The sequence below is a fragment of the Heliangelus exortis genome, chromosome 24 (genome assembly GCF_036169615.1).
Source record: "Heliangelus exortis chromosome 24, bHelExo1.hap1, whole genome shotgun sequence".
Lineage (NCBI taxonomy): Eukaryota > Metazoa > Chordata > Aves > Apodiformes > Trochilidae > Heliangelus > Heliangelus exortis.
The window spans coordinates 4,287,415-4,307,598 of record NC_092445.1 but is presented as its reverse complement, the minus strand read 5'-3'; the positions used below and the strand labels follow the sequence as shown (position 1 = coordinate 4,307,598).

General features: G+C 47.3%; 1 protein-coding gene across 2 annotated transcripts in view; it reads right to left on the bottom strand.

Moving 5' to 3' along the window:
- The window catches only part of GRIK3 (glutamate ionotropic receptor kainate type subunit 3), an 87,849-nt gene that overhangs the window by 35,770 nt on the left and 31,895 nt on the right, over positions 1 to 20,184 (bottom strand). Inside the window, exons 2-5 of one of the 2 annotated variants that reach the window (XM_071767772.1) lie at positions 5,439 to 5,615; positions 4,589 to 4,846; positions 3,181 to 3,362; positions 174 to 227 (exon numbers count right to left, since the gene is read on the bottom strand). In XM_071767772.1, the coding sequence (XP_071623873.1) occupies positions 174 to 227; positions 3,181 to 3,362; positions 4,589 to 4,846; positions 5,439 to 5,615 (671 nt within the window). The remainder of the gene's footprint in view (positions 1 to 173; positions 228 to 3,180; positions 3,363 to 4,588; positions 4,847 to 5,438; positions 5,616 to 20,184) is intronic. The other variant, XM_071767773.1, reaches the window with a different exon arrangement.

Below are 20,184 nucleotides of genomic sequence, written 5' to 3'. Positions count from 1 at the left end.
CCATCTGTTTGGGTACCAGACCTCCCTTTCCCTTGCTTTTCCCACCCCACTGCTTCAGTGTCCTGCAATGCACAGCCAGGCCAGGACCTCTGCCCACCCCTCTGCCTCCTCCTCTCTTCCCATTCTGCTCAGCAGGGAAGGGAAAACACATTTCCATGGATTGGGTACTTTACCAGAGTGGTGAAGATGAAGTGGTAGTATTCTGTCATCATTCCCATTGCCATGGCCTTGAGGAGAGCAGGGAAAGGAGGTTAGTAAGAGAGGATACCAGAATGTAACAACAGTCACACAACATAAACCTCAACAGAGCTGATCTGGTAAATGTGGCAGAGACAAACCCAGCAAAGACAGAAGCTGGATGCTGGATCCATCCCATGGAACTGTGCTTAGCCAGCAAGAGGCTTGTGCTGAAGTGCTGAGCTGAGCTGTGGTCCTCAAACCTTTCTGAAACAGCAAAGCTTCAGTGTAAACCTGTGCGGACCACCAAGCAACCTCTGATCACCATAAACCCACGTACTGGCTAAGAAACTCAGTGAGAGGGGTTTTTTTTCTTAGGGGTGTGGTGCTGGTGCTCTGCATCCCCTCCCTCTGCCCCTCTCTGCAGCTTTTGTCTGAGTCCCTTTTTCCTGTGTGGAATATCCAGATTCTAAGGCAGTGCCTGGTTTGGAAATGGGTCAGCTCCCGAGGGATGGGAGCAGGAACATCTCCCATCCCACAGCCCTGGGAGATCATGGTCCTGACCCAAAGGGTTTTGGCCAGCCCAGGCTCTGGCTCTCCCAGCCCTGACATGAAGGCTTTTTTCCTGCAGATTGTTGGGATCTGCATAACTGAGCAGTGGAGAGAACAGACTGGTCTGTGAGGTTTGCCAGAGCAGGACCAGGGGCTGAGGGGACCTCAAGGGGAATGTTGTGTGTCTGTCTGTGAAAAGGGTCACCTTGAAGCTGGTGCTGGGCTAAAGGATAGAGATAGCCATGGTTCTGACTGGGATACTGAGTCTGTGAGCACAATTTCTGGAGAAAACACATGCAAGAGCACTTGAAAACCTCGGCCGATGGGAAAACAGCTTCAGGTCCCCAGGAAGGATTTACTCCCTTGGTTTTTGCTAGAATTACTGGGGCAGAATGTAGCTCCAAGGAAGGAAGTGACAGTTTGAAAAGAAGAAAGATGTCAAGAAGCGAGGGAAAAGGAAAGGATCTAGATTACAAGCCCAGAGACTGTAACTCTGGAGTGTTTTTTTATGCCATGTTTTCTGACCTTTCCTCCCCCTCCTTGCCTTCCTGGGGGACTGGCAGAGCTGGGTGTCAGCTCTCTCCTGGTCTGCAAAGAGCTGGAGCAGGGAGCCATCCCCTCCCTGTGTGAAACATCAGTTAAATGATGTGAAACCAACAGAGAGAAATCATGAAATTCCAGTTCAGAGCCTACAGCTGGAGCAGGGCTGGGGGAAGAGTCCAGACTTGCTGTCAGACCCAAGCCCCAGCTTCCCAGTGCAGGCAGCCTGAGTGCAGGAGACTCCTGGGTTTCGGGGTTTATGTGATAAACCTGGTGGATAAGCCCCAGGCAGTTGCCAGGAGGAGGACGGGAGCTTTGTCAAAGTTGAGACAGGCACATCTGTGCAGCTCAGAGGCAGCTGCCAAGGAGAGCAGAGGAGCTGGGAAAGCAGAGAACAGATGTAAAGTGTTAGGAAGTCACTGGACATCAGCAAGGCCAGAGAAGCTGGGACAGGAAGGTCTCACAAGCTGGCCTGGCTCTGTGCTAGGTTCCTACAATGATTTGTTTGTCCAGGAGGGTAAAATAACAAATGGTTGGATGGCTCTGTCACTCCAAGGAACCCAGACTGGAGCAGTATGTGGCAATGTCATCCGTATGTCTTTGTGCCAGCTCTTGTATTGTTGGGCATGGTTTACTAATCCACGAGGGTTTTTATATTAATCCAGTTCAAAACCAGATGATGAGTGAAGTGCCTTGCTACTCCTGTGCTGGGGGAGCAAGGTCTGGGCTGGGTGCTGGGTGCTTGCTCAGAGCTACTTTAGCAAGCCCAGGCTATATTTGCTTAAACCACTTGATGTCACCTAAAGGTGTGCAGTTAAAAATCAGCACTAAGTGGGGGCACTTTAAGTGTCAGTCTTAAGGGAACCTTTTCTGCAGCCATTGGGGCTGCACTGGGGTGGGCAGCACAGCCAAGGAGCTCCAGGGACCTGGGTCCTGGTGTTGGATGCTGGAGCATCCAAGTGTGCAGAGAGGTTTGGGTTTGTGCACCCTCCCAGCCTCTGAAAATCCTGAATAGTTTTTTCCTCAGTAAAAATGCACTATAGAATATATAATACACAATACACTGTATAATACTGTTTAGCTTTGTGTCCTGAAATAGCCAACACACACAAAAAAACCCCAGGCAGGACTTAGACTTCTTTCCCTGTAGTTCCCCTTCTCTTCCATCTTCCTCACTCTGCACTCAGTGATGAGCTGAGCAGATGGCACAATAAACTATAATAAACTGCATAATAAGTGAACAGCACCAAACACAGTCTGCATGTTAAAATAATAGGCAGGAGACAATGAGTCCCTTATATTGCTTTCTTTAATAATCCCTCCCAGGCTTTCTGATTTCTCTGAGCATTTTGCATCAAGCAGGCTGCAAGAGAGCTCTTTCCATGTGCTTGCTTTCTCAGCCCTTAGGGGGATTTATTTAATCTATGTGGTAGTGTCTTGCTGGGCTGATATGAGCAACACTTCCAGCAGTTGGTTTTCAGCATTCTTTGTGAGAGCATTTTCCTCTGCCTCATACTGGACCCTGAGACCTACAGGCACTGGAAATGGGGGGGGGGGAGGTGCTGGGGGGTGAGCAGCAAACCTTCTGGTCTGTGAAAAATGCCAGTGGAGAAAGGAGAGAAACCAAATGGATGGAAAATCACTGACATCTGGCTTAAAGTCCAAGAATTGCACATGGTGCTCCTAAAAGGGACAGAGGATTCTGTCCCTCCCAGCTCAGTCCAGCTCAGCCCGGCCCAGCTCAGCTCAGCTCAGCTCAGCCCAGCTCACCTCACCAGCACGGGGCTTTTTTCTCTCGATTTTTATAGAATTTCTGAAAGATCTCTGTAGATTGCGGGCAGGGACCTGCACCCCAGGCACATGGGTGTCCCTGTCACCACTTGTCCCTCCCCCCTTGTGACCCCTGCTCACCTGCCTGAGGATCTGCGCTGCCATCAGGTGGCTGCAGTCGAAGATGATGCGGAATTCCCTGCCCCGCTTCATCTCCTTCAGGAGCGGGCGGGCATCGTCGGAGTCCAGCGGGAGCTGCCGGATTTTCAGGCGGATGTTGTAGCGGGACGGGGCCATGATCAGCTCCTGCAGCCGAATGAGCCCTTCAGGAAAACCCCAAAGTGTTAAAGGGAACTCTCTGCCTTGGCCTTTTTTTTTTTTTTTTTTTTTTTTAATGGAATGAAGCCTCCCCCATCATCACCCTCAAATGGCCATTGCAGAGCCAAGGTGTCACCAAACCCCCAGAGAATTCCAGAGCACTTTTCCCGGCATCCAGCTATGGTAGCCCTGGGGTCCTTCCACTATGTAGAAAGAGAAAAGTAGCAGATTGGTCCTAAACTTTGAGATCTCTGAGATAATGCCATTTTCTTAAGGAAATGTGCCCTTGAGAAAGGACAGAATGTGATAAGCAGCTATACAACAAATTAAAATCTGCAGTGTTTTTCATGCACAACAGCTAAAGAAAAAAATTATTATGCACTTAGATTTATGAACAGCGTAGGTCATAATAGTCACTTAATCACAACTTGGAGCTTTCTTGCTACCCTTAGAATTAAATTCTTTTTTTATGCTGAAGGTACAAAGCAGGAATTATTGATATCTAACATTGCAAGAAGAGATTCAGCAGATGCTTATTGCAAGGAGGAGAAGAGAAGCATGTCCCTCTGCATAGTGGAAGAAATACATTAGAATGTGCCACAAAGGGAACATACTGTGATCCACATTTACAAAGGAGGAATGTCAAACCCTGTTCTCATCAGCCCTCCCCTAAAGAAACCTTTTGCTTTAGTAGAATTAGGTTGGACAGCCTATCCAATGTGTCTTTTTGGTTTTTTGTTTTTTTTTTTTAATCTATAGTGCTTTCCTTTGTTTAACTATCAACAGCTTTCTTTATGTGAAAAACTTTGTCAGCTGTGTTTTAGAGAATTAGCCAGCAAACAAAAAACTTTTCCAGAACTGCTTTTGCTTTAAGCTGGGAAACTGCAGCCTCAGAGGCAGCCACAGACTGAGGTCTTTGCTTGTGTTGATGGGCACTGCCTGCCAAATGCAGCTGAGCTGACCCAGATCACCCCCTCGTGCACTTAATCCTCCCCTTGACCCTTTGTGGTGCCGAGTTACCCACTTTCTAAGCACTTTGAGAATTAAATCCTTGGAAAAAGATTCCAGGACCTTCTACACCACTCGCCTGAGAAACCACTGAGTCCCCCAGGAGATAGATGCCTGCGGGGGCTGTGGGTTCTGCTCCTAAAAGGGTTCACTAGAAAACTTCCTAAAGAGGATCCACACCAAAAGATCTGTTTTTCTGTGCTGTAGCCTCTCCTTCACCTACCTGTGCTGTCATCATAAACCACAGTGGCTGACCTCCACTTCAAATACTGCACGAGGTCCAGAATGGCGTGGCTGAGGGAAGCGTAGTCAGGGTACAGGTTGACATAAAAAGTGTCCTTGTTATCCAAAGGGTGATGCTTCCACCGAAGCTGGATGTGAGGGACTTCCAGGGCATTGCAAATGGACTGCACAGCGTTGGTGCAGGAGCCTTGGGAAGGTCCAAATATTGCTACAACCCCCAGAGCGAGCTGGTCACAGGCTGGCAAAGGAAGGGCAGGATGGTTAGAGGCACAGGGACGTTTCCAGAAGAAACTTCCACATCAAACCATCTTCAGAAGAGACAGCAGGGATCCAGGATCTTGCCTGTGAGCTCAGGCACAAGGTTTTGTTTCTCCCAAACCAGGAGCAAACTCAATAAACCCTCAGCTCATCAGCCCCACAGCCTTTGTCATTGGGCTCCTCCTCCTTCCTTCCCGTTCAGTAATTCAAGAGGGTTGCTGTTGTCTCATCATAAAAACTGAGTGTGTTGGGAAGAGAACAGGATTTCTACACCAGGGAAGTTAAAACTGTCAGGGATACAGGCAGATAAACAAAGGCTTGGCCTGCAGACCTTCAGTCAGGCTTAGAAGCCAATACTGAGGGGAGTTTTGTGAGGTTTGCAGAGGGAAAAAAGAAGAGTTCTTCCCCTTATGCTGAAATGCCTCTGGAGGGTCAGGTACCAGGGAACCTCTCATTTAGATCACTGACCAGAGCAGGCCAAAACGAGCTGCTGGGTCTGTAGCCAAACCTGCCTTTTTATGCTGAATAAATGGCCAAACAAAGGTGCTAAGAAGTATGTTCTGTGCTCTTACCTTTCTTAGTTGCTTCGAAGCTGTCATGGAAGTGTATCCTCTGGATGTCATAGGTTAGTGTGGTGTTAGGCAACAAAGTTCTGTTTCTATTTATAATATTGGCAGAAAATCTGAAGGCTTGCTCCTCAGCACTCATCACCTGGGTGTTGGGGCCATCTGCATACTCAAAGATTCCTCCTGCAAGACAAGGCAAAACCAGCATTAAGCCACATAAAATTTGATTTATAATCTTATGTATCCAGGGCAAGAAAGCCCTTGGACAGAGCTGTGACATTTGAAGGCTGAAGGAGGCTTGCTCCAGGACATTTCCTGGGCTGAATTAAAGACATTAAAACATTTGGGGTCGTGTCACCTTCCTGCTCCGTGCTCAGAATTCCAGCTTTGCGGAGCAGGAGGGGACAGATTTAGTCGGGGAATATTTTTGTGAGGCAGATAAGTGTCTTCCAATAAAATTTTAGGACCAGCTGCTGTGAAGTGCAGGCAGGTTTAGTGCTCTGCTGCAGAGATTCTCCAGGTTTCTGCTCGGTGGAGCTGCCGTGGTACAAAGCTGCCCCTGCCCCTTCCTCCCTGCCAAGCTGCAGCCCCTTCACCTTGTCCACCCACCTCCAACTCCTCATGGAGGCATCTCAGCTTCCTATTTTTAGTGCTCTTCTCATCTTTTATTGTTCCTCATGTTTAGCTATTCAAGTTCTTAATTCAGAGCAGCAGAGACTCCCAAGTTTGCCTCCCCTCCAGCTCATCAGCTCAGCAATGCACATCTCGGGTGCATCCTTTCCGTGTTCAAAAGCTGTTAATGCCATTACACCTCCCCAAGGGCACCAGGCTCATGTCACAGCATCACTGGGTTTCTTGGCACTCTGTGTCTCCTCCTCAGCAGCCACTCTCACTGAAGTGCCTCAGTGCAGGGGTAAATTATGCAGCTCCACGTCCTGGTCTCTGAGACAGAGGCACTGCCCCACACCCCTTACAGAACCGTGGAGAGGCACAGCAACCTTGTTCTTATTAAAAAACCCCAAATAATTAATGGATGAGCAAGATAAGCAATTGGTAACAGATGGTTTCTGGGTTAATTACAGAAGGAAGATCTTCCTCTTCAGTTTAAGGTAGACCTAAAAGGTTTTGTTGTAGACCACAGATGTCTTCTCAGGCCTCTTAATTTCCAAGGAAATGTGTGACTGCTCCTCCAGGATCCAGAACACTTTATCTGTGGGGTTTGTGGCACTTTGGAGTAAGCCAAGGGTGACATTTTGGCCAGAGCCAAGCTGACACTTCTGGTGACATCTGGTGACATCCGTGTCCTCACAAGAGCCACACCAACACCCTGGGCTGAGCAACCTCCAGTGGCAATGCTGGGGGACAAAGGAAGCTGCAAAAAAAAACCTCTGACTTTTCTGTGATGCTGGCAAATCACTTCCCTTCCCTTCTCTTCCCCTGCAGACTTTGTGCATCTGTAATGTGCACTTGTAATGTGACTGTGGTAATTAATTTATATTCATAAACATCCCAAAACATTTCAGCTGCTCACTGCCTGCCTCTGGTAGAATAAAATATTTCAGCTCTCAGTACTGACTTGGGAATTAGGGGGAAAACTAAAGGAAAAGAGGCTGAATGTTCATTCTGGAGACCCATTTCAGTCCCATGCCATCACACACAACACTTAGAACCAGATTTTCATTCCAGAATGCCTGGCAGAGTAGGCAGGAGCCTAAGAAAAATGTCCAAGTGCCTCATTCTCACTGGATCATGCTAAAACGTTTGGTTATTGACTGGTGCAAGGAAAACAATTCATCCACATCAAGGTCTGCTCAGCTGGTAGCTCAGTTTAAGTTTCTTAGAGGTGACAAAGCTTGTACACAGCAGAAACAACAACCAAAATTAAAATGAGCATGAGATTCATCCCTGCCTTGCTTTTCAAAGCTTTACTGTTCAGAACATTTTAGCAAAGGATTTTTTGTTTTCTGGTATCATCCTGCAGTGATAACTGGATTCATGTTACATTGATTATAAACTGGCTGACATGAGGCTTTCTCCTAGCCCAAAGCCTTCAGGGTTGCTTTGGAGCATGTCTTATTATGATGGAATATAGCAGGACTAGGTATGTGGATTATTGGTGTTTGATCCCAAATAAATTCACGTTCCAGATGCCCAACTGGACATAACAGGCTTTTTGACAGAAAAGAATTTTCTGTGCAGCCACCCAATCCCTTGAATTTAGTGCCAGGCAATGGGAAGGCAGACAGGCAGAAGTGATAGATTTCTGGTTGTACTGCTGGGTGCTGAATATGCTGGGAAAATCTGAAATCTGCTGCATTTGCTCACCAGAGCCATTGCAGGGTGTGCTGAGCCCCAGCCCTCTTGGCTTGTGTGCCTCTCCTTCAGAGATGTTCATTCCAATCATTATTTAAAGAGCCTAATAACCAGCTTCAAACAGCTGATTAATGCATAATCTTCATCATGATTACATAGCATAACTGGCATTAATTTGAGAAGCTTGCTAATTATGAAAATAATTGTTGCAGCTTTTCCAGTTGAGGGAAAAGGGAGAATATCAGCTTGTTGTGTTGAGGAGGTGAGGGATGGGACATCAGCTGTCTGAGCAGTGGGCTGGGGGGCCCCCTGTGTCCCCCCACTCCGTGATGGAGAGGATGAAGTGATGTAAAGCTGGCTGAGGGAGCAGTGTGGAGTCTCTGGACAAACAGCTTTGGTGGGTTCTCCCCAGACAGAGAGATTCGTGTGGCTCTGACCACAGTAACCTCACTCCGACTGCACTCTTATAAAAATACAGAAAGTCAACGGGCTATTAAAAGGCAACAACAGCCCAGTTTCCATTTTTATATACTGCCTATAAACAAGTTTCATCTGACAGAGTAAAACTGCAGGTGCTTTGGCGTTACTGTCTGTCTCTAAAGCATTTCTGCCTCTTTCCAGGTTTTTATGTTGTTTGAGATGTCTGGGAGAGCGATGGATGCTGCTGCTGACCTTTTCCTGCTCTGGCCTCTCCCTGTTCCGGGCTTCTCCTGCCTTCTCTCTGCACCTCCCAGAGCTTTGCAGACAGATAAAAGCCAGCGTGCTGAGGTCTGTCACCCTTTGTGATGTCCTCCTGAGGTTCCTGAGAAGATTTGCTGCCAGATTTATCCAGGGAGGGACTGTGCTTTTTCCTGGACCAGTCGGTGCAGCCCACGGGCTCCCTGCTGCATTCCCGTGTGCTGTGCAACACACACTGAGGCTCAACAGCCTCAGGTTGGCTTTGTTTGCATGTATATTTTTTACCAAAAAACCTTTTTATGCCACGTTTGTAGAGTCCTTAGTGTAACAGGGCCCAGGTCTGGCAATCAGCCCCATGGGAGATGCCTGGGTGCAAACTCTTGGTATCTTCTCAGATCAAGCCCTGTCAACTGTGATCACTTAGTTTTACAGATTTTTTATGGTGTCATCCATTATTACATCTGACTCCTTCAGTTTGAAATATCAATCACCAGGCAAGTTAAATAATTATTCAGTTGTCTTTTAACTTTCAAGCAGGCTAATTGCTCTCCAGGGAGTGTCAATCATCACTGAAGGAACACGCTAATTAGAACCAACTTCCTGTCTTGTTATTTTATATTATTTTATTTGATGACCACTGATGTTGCTGCTGAGATGGGAAGGTTTAAAAATTCCAAATGAGAATCCAAAGCAAATGCTTGAAACTCTCTAGATCTACACCAGAAGGGCAGCACAGGGCCATGGGCAGGAGGCTGGGAAGGGAGGTTTAGCTGCAAAACACAGAGGATCTTCCTCTAACCAAGTAGCAGAAAATTAGCTTCTCTGTTCAGGGTAAAAACTGCATCCCATGAAACACCCAAAATCCCACTGATGTCGATCAGAACAGCCCAAGTCTGGCTACATCAAACACAACCACGCTGTCCTCCTCCCACCTCCAGGCAAGGATGCTGCAAGACCTTTGGAATGGCCCCAGGAGGGAGCCAGGGGGTGGGAAACCTTTTCCAGTGCCTTGGCTTATCCTGAGCTGTGTCTGCTCTGGCTGGGTGCAATCAGAGTTATTTTTAGCTCTGTTGAAAGCTAAGTCAAGGAAATCAGAGTATTTTAGGTTTTCGCTTTCTCCCCTCTTCCCCTTTTTAACAAAACAAATAGCTTCATTCTTGGAAAGAAAATTCCAACAGCCCTCAGTGTGGGGTGTGATCTCTTATCTCTCCCTCCTTATAAAATCACTCAGTTACTTAGCTTTGAAGAACAACTATTTCTGATAACACTTTTCTCTCCCCCGCTGACAGTGTTGTTAACACATTTAGACAGCTTCTGACAGTCTCTTTCCATGTGACATCCTGGCAGAAATGTTGTTTTGAAGGAGCTCTGGCTGAGGATGGAGCCAGCCCGAGCTCCTGGGGGGACAGGAGTGCTCCTGCCTGCATCCCCCAAACCTCTCCTGCCCCAACTTCTGCATTTTCTGTATTTTTTTTCTCTGAGGTCACAAAATGGCTGTGGCAAGGCAGTTTGTCCTCTTCTGATGGGCTCTGTTTTGGGGACAGTGGTGGCAGACAGGCTGAGCAGGACAGGTTTGGTGGCTGTCCCTGCAGGATGCTGTGGGGTGAGTTCCTGGGGCAGGGGGATGGGAGAGCTCTTCCTCCAGGAGCTGTCTCCCTGGGAAGGCTTCTGCTTATCTGACCAGTCCTGCAGAGAAAACTTCACTGTCATGGCCTAGGTCCCTCCAGGGTTGGTGTTTATACCAGTAAAGAGAAATGAAATGACACTGGTGGGAAGTAAAAGGAAGTTCTCAGGAGTAGGAGGTTGTGCACTGGGAATGGAGCTAAAAGCCCCCAGAGATGGCCCCTCCGTGTGTTACATCTCAAATGCAATAACACTGAGTGCAGGGAAAGGGGCAAAGTCCAGAAGGCAATAAATATCACCCCCTAAAAAAAAAAAAAGAAAAAAAAAAAAAAAAAAAAAAAGAAAAAGAAAAGCAGTGACAGATTTGTTCACAAGAAATCTCTCCTTGCACTCTTCCCCAGGGAGCTGCTACTAGAAAGTCCTCCGCAAGGAAATGGAGCTGAAGCTGGAGGTGGCGGCCTCCAAATAGGACCAAAAGTGCTCCCCCCATCACCTCCTCTTCAGTCCAGGGCCCATTTTCCTGCCTGGGAAGTCCTGGTGTCCTGGAGATGTGCCAGGATCCCACTGCCTCCATCCTCCCACTGTCCCCAGCATCCTGCTGGGATGACTCCCTGATGCTGGACAGGGCCAGGCTTTGTGCACAGGCAGTAAACAGAACTTGGAAACTTCCTGAACCAAACCTTCTGGGACGGAGCTGAAAATAATTTCTGAGGTCTGTCAATGGCTCAGATTTTGACAGAACCACGGAGTGGCAGGATCTGAGTCCCTGTCCCCCTAAACTGCTGCTGATCATGCATCAGCCTTGTCACTTCAGCGTGACACTGCTTAATGTGATGCAGCACTGCCACGGATCCACAGCAATCTCAGGCTTCATAAAGATGCATCACACAAGACAGAGCCCGTGCAGGCTGCTCACAGGCCCCAGCTGTCCCCTGCCCACCGAGGTTCCTCTCTCTGGATGCTAATTGCTAAAAAACCCAGGAGGAGCCTCGGAGTCCCAGCAGCGGCAGAGGATCAACCTCCGAGCCGGTGTGTCGGGACTGCTTACACTCACACACTGCCTCTGTTAATTACACATCTCTTTTGCAGGAATTAAAAAGGAATTGGTCCTGTGCCTGGGCAGACAAACGACAGATGACATCTCCTGCTCTGCTTTCAACCCTCCCCAGGGACAGGGACAGGGGCAGCAGAGCTGCCAGTCCGGAGGTGGCCGGGAGCTCCCCGTCTCCTCAGCACGGTCAAAACCAAACATGAAAATTCAGATTTCTCTCAGTAATGACAACCCCAAGGCACCTGCAGCCCCCACTGGAACTTCTCCCAGCCTGGCTCCCCACCCTGCTCCCCTTTGGGGGGTCCTGGGGACCCCATGGCAGGGGACAGGAGGGGATGGGAACCCGAGGAACACAGCCCCCCGGGTTTGGCAGCAGAATGAGAGGCCAGGTACTTGCTGAGTGATGCCAAGTGAATGAATCCAAGCAGAAAATGAGCCCTGTGAGGTGTGTTTGTCCCAGGAGGGGGTTCCCAGGACAGAAAGCCCATCCCAGCAGGATTGATCCCTTCCCAGGAAACGGCCTTTCCCTCTCCTCTCCTTTCGATAGTGAAGATGCCAAACTGGATTTAATTAGCACTGCATTAGGTGTTTTATGGCACAGGGGGTGACATTCTTCTCCTATGTATAAACTGTTTAACAGATGAGCAGTCAAGTGGCAAAGAAATACATTATTAATGTTTCTGGTTAAATTAACTGATTAAAACCACTGTAGCTAAAATGTACGTATCAGCACTTTGCTCACACTAAATGAGAAATTAATGGAATATGGCGGCTTGTTTTTATAATGAGCAGGAGGTAGGGGATGGTCTGGAAAGCTGGGCCAGCCCTGCCAGCCATGGCCTGGCCAGTCCCTGTCCCCAGGATGGGTTTTTTCCTCCCGGGGATTTGTGTTCCCATCCGTGGGGTCGGGGCGCAGGCAGAGCTCATCCTGCACCCTCTGCAGCTTCTAGAGAGAAACTTCTCACTTCCAACTCCTACTCCCTTGGCCTAATTGGCAATGTTTGCTTTGCCATTTCCCTGAGCAAGCTGTTCTGGTGTTGGGTGTTTTACATCTGAGGAGGAGCATTTGCCACCATGGCAGCATCACCCCCCCAAGGGAGGGGATCAGAGCACTGAGCTGAGATCAAAGGCCTTCAGCAGGGCTCCAGCAGAAAGGAATTAAGTTAGCAACAGATTTCTTAATGATATTTACATTTTTAATTTGCATAATACACGAGGAAAACGAAACGGGCGTGTTTTTTTTTTTTTTAAAGCAGGCTCGATTAGTTTAAAAAAAAAAACAAACAGCAACAAAAAAAGGCAGCATCGTAATTTCCTAGGAGTAGATTCCCATCAAGATAAGGACAATGAAAATGCCAAGAAACTTTTAATGTATCCAACACCCAGCTCACAGCATGATGTGGATCTCCACAAGTGACCAGTGAGCTGCAGCCCATCCAGCCCCCAAGGGACACAAGATGCCTGGGGAGCCCAGTGAGCCCCAGTCCCACCAGTGTCCCTCAACTGGGAAGGGCTCTGCAGGCTGACTTTCCAATTTCTCTGCAGAGGTGGAACTTGCAAGCTTTGGGCTCCTCACATTCCAACCATTCCCTCTATCAAATACCTCACCCAGCACTCAGGTTTACTTTGATTAATTAGAAATGCAGATTTTTTGCCACCAGGAGGGAATTAAACCTCAGTATTTATTTTTGCCTCTGCTCTGTGACAGCTGGGATGGTCCCTGCCCGGGTCCAGCCCGGTGCCCAGCCCCGCAGGAGGAGAAGCAGGAGGGGAGCCCAGCACCAGCACCCTGACCCAAACCTCCCTCAGACTCTGCAGACTCAGCAAATTCCCCCTGCAACTCACCAGGGAGCAAATAAATCAGGAATGCTCAGATGATGGTTTTATGATCATGCTTTGGGCTATAACCATGTTTGGAACTGTAATATAAGGGAGAAAAAGTGTCTGGAAGCTTAAATTTTTTAAGGCTCTGTAATGCAGGGTTAAGGCAACACAGCTGTAAGTGTATTTTTCTATATTTTTCTCTTGTCCTTTATTGTCCTGCAGTGTAATCTAGTGCTGCTCTGATGTCCATCTGGTGCCCAGCTCCAGCGAAATATGAAGCAGAGCAACAAGTCCACAACTGAAATAAATCCAGGCTCATGGCTGTGACTGACTGGGCTCATAACAAAACCTGCAGGATGACAAAATTCTCCAGATTTGTCTTTCCAGTGTGCCACGGAGCTCAGGGCTGGCTGCTTCCCTCCCTGAATGTGGGGCTTTGGGAAGCAGAAACAACTTCTTTAAGGGAAAAAAAAAAAATAAAAAATTGCCTTCTCAGCTTAACTGAAATTTGCAAATCAGAGCGTTAGACCGTGCCTAATCTGAAAGTTTTTTGTATGAATGGAGGAATTAATTAGGAAGAATCAGGGTGGTGTGTAAGTGCAAGGGCTCAGCCTGGAGAGCAGCTCAGCAGGGCTTGGCTGCCCATGGGTTTCTGGGTTCCCTGGCTCTATTCCTTCCCTGCTGGTTATCTGCTCCTTTTTTACGTGGAAGCAGAACTCTATCTGGTATAAATATGACAGAGAGGGTGTCCTGCAATGGAACGAAGTCTCACGTACAAATTCAACCCGATTAAAATTACAATTATTGCGTGTTAATTAACCGCTTCTTAAATATTCATTGCTGAGCCCTAGCTAATGAATGTTATACCTGCCTGGCATGTAGTATAGAATACCAGACTTTAAAAAGCCAAATTAAATCTTACACTTCATTTACAATGTAACCAAATACCAGCAGACAACTGATTGTTTCTTTCTTGTGTTGATGCTTCTGAAAATCGGGGCTTTAAGTGAGATGCTGCATTGAATAGCAAGTGCAGCTCTGCAAATATTGTGACATATTGTTTGTCATCTGCCCTAAATATTTAACAGTTCAGTTTTACAAGATTTTTGTGCCACATGCTGAGAATTTGCTCCTGATAGATGCTGAATCTGGTTGATGAAATGGATCCCTTTCAGGAGCCTGAAATCCCAAATCCAGGGTCTTTGCAGTTACCATTCTCTGCTTTTGTCCCCCTCTTCTGAAAAGAAAGCAGAAAAAGGAAAAAAAAAACCCACAGAGTTCTCTGGAAAAAAAAACATTTATTTCTGCTTAATCCCATCTACTCTGCAGAAAAAACTTTATAGAGGGAAAGATCAAAGGTCTGTAATAGATTTCAACAGGTTCCCAGGAGGTGCGTGGTGCAGAGGGGATTAAACTGCTCTGTGCTGCTGGTGCTCAGGCACAGCCAAAGATGTAATTGGGAGATTTAGGTGCCTATTTTGGCCTTTTTATCGTTCTATTTTAATGCAGTTGAGCAGAAAGCAAAAACAGATTTTGCTGGGATGCGGGGCTTGTGTGTGCTGGGAGGGGGGGTGGTGGGGAGCAGGGGGAGCTGAGATGGGTGCTCCCAGTCCTGTGCCAGGATGAGCTCAGGAAAATAACTTCAGAGCCCATTTGGGGTGAGATGGGGTTTCTCCTCTTGAGTTCCAGCCAGTTACTGACCAAGAGAGGAGCAGGGAACATGGAGCATTCCTGGCAGTGCAGGAATCCCCAGCCTGGAGCATCCCAAGGAGATGCAGCTGCTGCATGGGGTGGAATTTGTGAGTTAAAAAAGCTCAGGATCTGGTAGAAATTCCTTCACAAGTCACCTTGACTGACATCACTCATGGTGGGAGAGATCTGCTTAGGGTAGGCATTTTGTAAACGTGCAGTGTTTGAAATTTGTTGTGAATGGTTGTTTTTCCTTCCTCTTTTTTTATTCTTCATTTCTTAATTGTCAGTTCTGACCATCCAGGGTAATTACAGCTGACAGATTTGCTGGCTGAGAAGCAGCACTTTATTCCAGGGAACGAAGGAAAAGAAGGGAATGACCAAAAGCTCCAGACTGAAGATGTTTTCATTATTTTCCTGTCATCTGGACTCAGTTTACAAACAGCCACACACAGCTCAGGGGGGATGGGAGGGACCAGGAGCTGCCTGGCAGAGGAATTTCAGATTCCCCATCATTATCACATTCAGCAAACAAAATAATTTTCCAGCTCCTAGAGGAAACACAAGAGGCAGCCCTCCTGGCACCCTGCCAGGCCACCCCCTCCCCTTCTGCTCCTGGGGTGCACAAGTGCCACCCCCAGAACGTCCCCTCCCCAGGAACAGGGACTTGGGTGGCAGAGCTGAGCATCCCTCAGCCTGGATGGAACCCAATGTGCACTAATGAAGCTGAATATTCATTATTGTGACTAAACAAACGAAGTGAATCACGAACTGAAGTGGGGAAATTATTAGTCTGGTAGCTCAGAAAAGGGGAAGTTTGGAGACCGTTCCAATTAGAGGGGAGGTGGAATAGGAAAACTTTGATTAATAAAGCCAAATCCAATTACAAGTGCATGTTAGGCATTGTGCAGTGCTTCACACCTTTGTCACCAGTGACAACAGCTGTGACCATGTCCCCTCTCTGCTCAGCAGTGACCTAAACCATTTAATTGTTCACACCAACCCCCAAAGCTTTGATATTTTTTGGTAATTCCAAGATTTATCACAGTCATCACTGCTTATTTAATGCTCAGGACACTGTTTCCTCCACTCCAGCATTATGAATTACCCAGGATCATGTGTTCAGGGGCTCCTATTGATTCATGCAGAGCTAATTAATGAGATACATCACCCAATCATAAACATGAGCAATAACACAAATGCCTCGTTAGGACAAATGAGCAAAATGAGCATGGGGCAGCTCTCCTGAAGGGTTAATGGGATAACATCTCCTGAGTGAATTTTCTTTAATAAACTCCACAGTAGAGAGTGAAAAGCAGCCCAAGCCAGGTTATTCCTTCCTTCCAACTGCCCCAGGAGGATATTCCTGCCTCCCTGGGGCATTTGGAGCTTTTTTTGGACAGTGGGAATTTGCTGAGGAACTGGAGGAGTGAGGGGAGCACAAAGCAAATCTGTCCAGCTTGTTGAGCTTACTTTTGATAAAACATTTTGCTTTCTTAGAGCCTCTCCTGTAGGTGATATGGGAATTAGCACTTTTTTCCAGCTCTGGAATGTGGCCTTGCTTTCTCTCTATCTTGTGGGATTGTCTTTTTCTGCCGTTTGGTTCATTTTAGGTGAACTGCTGTCTCCTGTGGGATGACTGTGGTGTAAAGTAAACTGGGAGCTGTAATCTGAGTGTAGCCTGAATTCAATTGAAAAAAATTATTTGATGGAAGTTAAGCAAGCTCAAGAGGAAGGGATTGTTATGAGTGGAAGACACCAAAGGAGTTTAAATGCAGCTGAGCTGAATTTGACTTTAATTAAGCAGCATATTGAAGGAAGGGATTTCAGACAGAAAAAGCTGAGGGAGTGAAGGTTTCCTGCTTCCCACTCTATTTATAAAGCAGAGATGAGGAGCTGGCGTTCCCCCCCTCCACAGTGGCTCTGCAGGAAGAGATTGTCCGTGGGGACAATCCAATTCCCCTCTCTGGGTCCCACGTGTGGGGTTTGCAGCAATGGGGCCACGAGCTGAGCCCTGACAGCCTCACACTTCCAGGTGGATGCTCTGGGACTCGAGCAGCATCTTCAGCTTCAAAGGTGAGAAAACCAAAGCTTTATAACTGTTCATCTGAAAGCAAATTTGGAGAGGATGCTGCAGGCACAGACCTGACCGTGGTACTCAGCATCAGGTGTCTGTGTTGCTTTTTTCTTGATGTGTGTCAAGTATTTAAAGGTGACTTGGAAAAGCTGTTTCCAGCAGCCTCTCCCTGGCAGTGAGCAGCACGTGCATCTCATCAGGTCCCTGCACAAAATCCTGAATTAAGTTACTGCAAAGGTGTCACTCCCAAGGTGATGAAGTCCCAAGGGCAGCTGCAGGGAGCCAGCTCTAGAAATCAGATGTTGCTTGGGGCTGTAGGACTGGTGGGGATGGGGCAGGGGGCTGGCACCACAGCTGTGCCAGCACTGGGACCCTTCCCAGGCAAAGCTGGTGCCCAGCAAGCTGGGGGGATGTGGGTTGGGGAGTTATCCCCATCCTGCTCTGGGCTGTGCTCTTGTGAAGCTGGTGCTGCTGGTTTGCTGGTACAGCTCCTTTGCTTCCTGGGATTCCCTGTCTTGGAATCAACCAGGAACATCTTGGGGCTGTAATAATAATGAAAATACCCAAGTTAGCACTGGGAATCGATGGTGGTGTTTCTGGTCATGCTGTGACCCTTGCTGCTGGGATGTAGAAACAATAACAGAAAAGATCTGAAATTAAAACACAAAGTGTGATACAAGGCAGGTTCACACTGGTGTGATCTCCCCTTTCATACCTGCTTTTTGGTGGATGGAAAGCTCCTGCCTGTCCTCTCCTGCTGGGCAGGAGCCATCTCAGTGCCAGTGCTTCCCTGCAGAACCTGAGCCACATCCCTGCAGTGCCCAACAGTGCTAAACAGAGATTATAATTCCTGTAATCCTTGTCTGTGTTGTGCTAATGAGGTTCCTCAATAAATGGGAGTTAATTTGGGTGTGTTCAAGCTCCCCGAGCAGTGCTTTGGGTTTGGAAGGTTCTTCCTCAATCATTCATTGTCAAATTAACAAATTTTCATGAGTGTTTTCAAATGGAGATGAAAATGAGGTGTTAGCTCAGAGATGTCAGGCTTGATGAAACCCAAAATCCTGCTGGTTCCACCTTTGCTCCTTCTGCTTCGTGGAGCTGAGCCTTAACCCAGCGATGCTGCTGCAGTGCCCCTGGGGTGGGTATGGAAACCTGAGCTGGATTAGCATGCTGAACTCTTTATTCCAGCTGGGCTTTCTTGGCTCACAAGAGCTTGTCTGAACTTCATTCATTAACGTGCTGCTAAAAAAAGTGAATGGGTTTGCAATGTAAGTTGGATCTTTCTATTTTTTTTTTTGCTGTTTCTGCAGGAGGAACATAAATTAAAGGTCACGGGGAGAATATGAGGGTTGCTTATGAAGCTACAAGGATAAACCCAAATGCTTTTCTTCTCTCATCCTCTGCAGGAAATAACACAGCCCTTCCTGCAGGAGAGAAGATTCAGCTACGCAATTTCTCTGTCTACAAATTTTAAATTTTTTTAAAGTAGTGTCAGATCCTAATAACGAAGCCTTTTCCTGGTTTAATAACAAGGAATCTTCCCAGTGTCAAAGGCAATATTGGAAACAAGGGGGCCAATTAACTCACAGAGTTTTCCTGTGACCTTTGAAGTCTGCACTCAGATACACTTTGTATAAACAGACTGAAATAATATCAAAGGATGAGGGTTGCTCCTCCTGGGCAGACCCAGAGAAGGATTTCCTTAAGCAAATATTGGAAGTGTGTGCAGAAAGGTCACCAAACCCAGTGGCCCAGAGCAGGGGCTGGGATTTAAACCCAGCCTGTTCCCAGGCTGACACCTCTGGGATGGGTTCTCAGCACCTCCTTGGTCTGTGGGACACCCCAAACCAGGACACCCTGCACAGCTTTGTCCTTCTTGTGTCACTGCTGCCTCTGAACCCATTAATGGGGGAGCATCTTAGGGCAGAGTACTGGGGAGATGGTTTAATTACCAGGTTCTTGTGCTTAAATTAACTTGAGCTCCATTTTGCCCCCTTCCACAGACCTGGTTAAAACCCCACTGAATAGTGTGGGCTTGGAACAGGTTTTCTAGTAATAGGCTGTGCCTTTTTCTGCTGCCTAATAACCATGCTCTGGATTGAAGGTCAGGGGGTTATGTTCTCCATGGGTGTATGAAAATAAACCCCCAAGATGCCCTTTCAGTGTTTCTGTGCACGTGCAGCAGGGCCAGAGCATAAACACAGCCCTAAAATAATTGTGAGACAGCTCAATGACAGTACAGGGTCTGATTATGGGAGGCTCAAAGACATCCTCAAGAAGATGTAAAGTGGAAATGCAGGCCTATTGATGGACCCAGGATGAATCCTGAAGAGACTGGGTAAAAGAAGTGGGTATTAATGAGGAGCAGAGAAATAAGGAGTTGAGGAAATTCAGCTATAAAAAGAGGGGGGAAAGGGATTGTCTGTATAACAAGGAAACAGCTAAAACAACAGACCAAAAGGGAAACATAAAGCTGGAAATTGGATAATAAATCTGTGCCCTCATCAAAGAAGAGACAGTTCTATTGGAAAATAAAAATAACATTCTAGAAAACAACAAAGTGGAATTTACAGTCCAATTAAAAATGCATGCCTAAAAAAAGAGAGCCTCAAATACTTTTATTCCTACTTTAGGTAGAAAACAGCGAGAGCCCAGCATAGCTGGGGGGAAAGAAGGGTTGGAAACAGCAAGAAAATAATACCTTGCACGTACATCTGATTAAAGACTTCTCTCTGCCTCCAAGATGGTCTACAAAGTCACAAGCTGCTCCAGAGCTACTCTTTTGATTCATTTGCTCTACAGGAGTTGAGTTTCTGGCTCTGCTCCTCCAGCCTGAGGTTGTGAAAAAAGGAGCCCAGGGAAGAGATGGTCTCCCCTGCACCTGGGGTTTACAGGGGGTGGCTGGGCTGTGGGGATCTTGTAGATATGATTTAAACCTTTAAACATCTGGGGACAGGATGGAGGCCTCAGCAGAGGCAATGCTGGGTCCCAGAATCAGGGTGACACAGACCGAGTGGAACAGGCGCCAGCTCGGTGACAACAAAGTGACACTTCTGGTTTTATATGATCCTTGAATATGTCATTGTCTGATTGCAGAGGCCGCAAAGACATCTTCAAGGACCATATAAACCAGAAGTGCAGAGCTGAGGATGAGTCTGGCTCCCAAAGAACGGGGGAAAAGGGGAGAAACTGAGGTGCTGCAGAAGCAGGATGTGTCCAGCCTGGCTGGAAGAGGGAAGAGGAGCCCGTGGTGGAGCTTCAGTGGGGAAAGGAGGGAGGGAGAGGGAAAAGCAAACACCATCATTATCACAAATGCTCCTGAAAACTCAGGGCAGCTTTTGCATGAGCAACAAAAGCCGTGCTCACCACAAACCATCTGGAGCTCCCTGTGGGGATTCAATAAACTTTCTCAAATTGCTTCAGACATTTTCCGCTCTCTCCGCTCATTTTATGCTCAGAGTTCAGCCAGAGACTGTTTCCTATTCCAACACTGCTTG